Here is a 2,663-nt window from a genome sequence, read left to right on the forward strand (position 1 = left end):
TTATTTGGTAATACCTGTTAATGTTTTTAAACATATTGAAAATGGCAAATATCATAGGCCTAAGGCTTATTACTGGTATATTTTGCTGAACAATAAGCAGGTTTGAGAAACATTGATGAACATCTATTAATATCCATGTGAGATCTTTTATACCTTTATGTTTCTTAATAAATGGAACAATATTCTTATCTTTAAACTTCCTAAATTTATTTAAAACTTTACAAACATACATTATCCATGCTTCTGTCATGTGATCAAGTTTGGGTAAGCACTTTATATCACTATTTTGGTATTAATTGTTTATTCATTTAACAACATACATATTGGCAATAGCAAATATCATAGGGCTTATGTACTGGTATATTTTGCTGAACAATAAGCAGGTTTGAGAAACATTGATGAATATTAATTAAGATTCATGTGAGATCTTTTTATACATTTACGAACAGAGATGAATTGGCTGTAAAGATTGCCAAAATAGAGGGTTTCAACCCGCTCGAGTTCTCATTATATTCCATCCATATATAGTTTTCCCGTTATTTCATACCCTCTTCGCAGCCGCTGTCTGGTTCCTAGGATGATTTTTGGTAACTATACCCTCTTCGCAGCCGCTTTTTGGTTCTTAAGACGTCTTAACAGCCGCTATTTGGTAACTGAGACGCCTTTTTGGTAACTGCACATGCTCGACATGGCTTGATAAAACGTCACTTACTTCCAAGCGCATGCTCACTGTGTTTTTTTTAAATTAATTCACGGACGTTATTTTGTAACTGCGCATGCGCATTTTCTTAGTTCGGAATTCTCACTTCTTCGTAGTAAAAGCTACCGCTACCTACTGTTTCTTAATGACTATTTCCTCTTGATCGTTACAGCCTAAAGATGCGGCGTGAAAATCGAACTTCAGCAGAATAGAAGAGCGCCATCCCTCAGTGGCGCATTAGTCTATTGCAACTATATTTATTAAAATAAGAATTTAACTACGATCGCATGACTCCATGGCCAGAAAGAATAAATGTATTTAACATGTATTTCCTTAATTACAGCAACAATTGAATTGATAATTCAAACAATTGAAGACCAACTTGACTGGATAATTTTGAACACATGTGAACTTTACCACAATTCAACAATGACCTCCAAAATTGCGAGTTGCTTACTTATAGTGTTAGTAAATGTATATTCCACATCGGGTCAAGCAAACACTACAACAGCACCAACAACAAATTATAGGCCTATCACAGACTCTACAACTTATATAAGCACGATTAATGCACAAACAACCGGTCTAAATACCTCAGGTCTAAATGCGACCACTACAGAGGTAGAAGAATACAGTAAAACTGGGATTGAAACTCAATCACCTCAAACCAGCATTGCGTCTGTGACGATGTCCAATTTGTCCACATCTGTGATGACTTCTGGTTCACAAACATCTGCGCCGATCAGCAGTACGTTTACGACGTCTGATTCACAAACAACTAATTTGAGCACAAGTGTATCGGCGACTACGGATGAGCCGAAGACGATAAGAAGAACGAACGAATCTTTTACTATTAATTTTAACACAACCGAAGATGAAACCACAGGCATGGTAATGTTGTAAATTTACTAACACATGGTTTTGTCCCGAATGTCCAACTAGGGTTTGAAGAGATAGTTGGGTTAGCCCAAGGAATCTAAAGGCTGAGGACAAGACGAAATATTCGTTTTTAAGCCCATACTTCAAAAATAATTAGGCATTAGGCCTATTATACAGACCCAAATATAACCGATAGTAGAAAACTAGCGACAGAATACGGCTTTAATGATATTATTATTATCATTACCATTATAACTATCATCACCATCACTATCATCATCATCAATTATCAGCATTATTATTATTATCATTATTGGTATTATATATTATTATTACTATTCATATAATAAGAATCGAGTATGTGCAACAAACAGATCATCAAATATTTTTCGGTTTTTTTTCTAGCTTTCGTCTCAACTAACAAATGCATATATAAAAAGTTTTTTAAATATGGATGTAAATGTCGAGTGTGATAACACAACATGCGATAACAGGTAAATATTATCCATACCATTTTCATAAATTATTTTATAACACATCCAAAACCGGTACGCAATAGCATCACCAAATTAAATCACACACACACACACATCAATATAGCCGTTAACACTGTTAAATTACAGTATATATATAAATCATCAACGAACGATAAAAACAGTGTTATAATAAAGGACATGATTATACACCGTGTAGCATGCTCTCAGTGAATGTTGTCCTGTAAATAAATGCATTGTGTAATTAAATGCCTCTGACGGGATTCGAACCTGCGACCCCTCGCTGTCAATGTGAGCGTCATAACCAATACACCACAAAGGCTCCATTGTTAAACAGATTCAAATAACCGCCAGCTACGTTGTATTACACAATGATGGTGGACCTCGAGAGAGCGTTAAGTACCATCATGTCCTTAAATATAACACTGTATTTACCTTTCTTTGATGATTTATATATAATTTAACAGTGTTAACGGCTAGCTTGCTTATTATTATATGTTACTATTTATTTCCAGCCGTACTTAACGCCCTCTCGAGGTGCACCATCATTGTGTAATACAATGTAGCTGGCGGTTATTTGAATCTGTTTA

The 2,663-nt window shown here is 35.0% G+C and overlaps 1 protein-coding gene across 2 annotated transcripts in view; it reads left to right on the forward strand.

Moving 5' to 3' along the window:
* The first annotated feature begins 1,048 nt into the window (after window positions 1-1,048).
* Window positions 1,049-2,663, forward strand: part of LOC117116767 — a 5,063-nt gene continuing 3,448 nt past the window's right edge. For both annotated transcript variants that reach the window (XM_033260873.1, XM_033260874.1), the window contains exons 1-2: window positions 1,049-1,591; window positions 1,985-2,073. In XM_033260873.1, coding sequence (XP_033116764.1) covers window positions 1,130-1,591; window positions 1,985-2,073 — 551 coding nt within the window. In that variant the 5' untranslated portion in view covers window positions 1,049-1,129. The remainder of the gene's footprint in view (window positions 1,592-1,984; window positions 2,074-2,663) is intronic.

Source organism: Anneissia japonica, unplaced genomic scaffold, assembly GCF_011630105.1.
Source record: "Anneissia japonica isolate Jap-2015-1 unplaced genomic scaffold, ASM1163010v1 scaffold106811_len10743_cov94, whole genome shotgun sequence".
Classification (NCBI taxonomy): Eukaryota; Metazoa; Echinodermata; class Crinoidea; order Comatulida; family Comatulidae; genus Anneissia; species Anneissia japonica.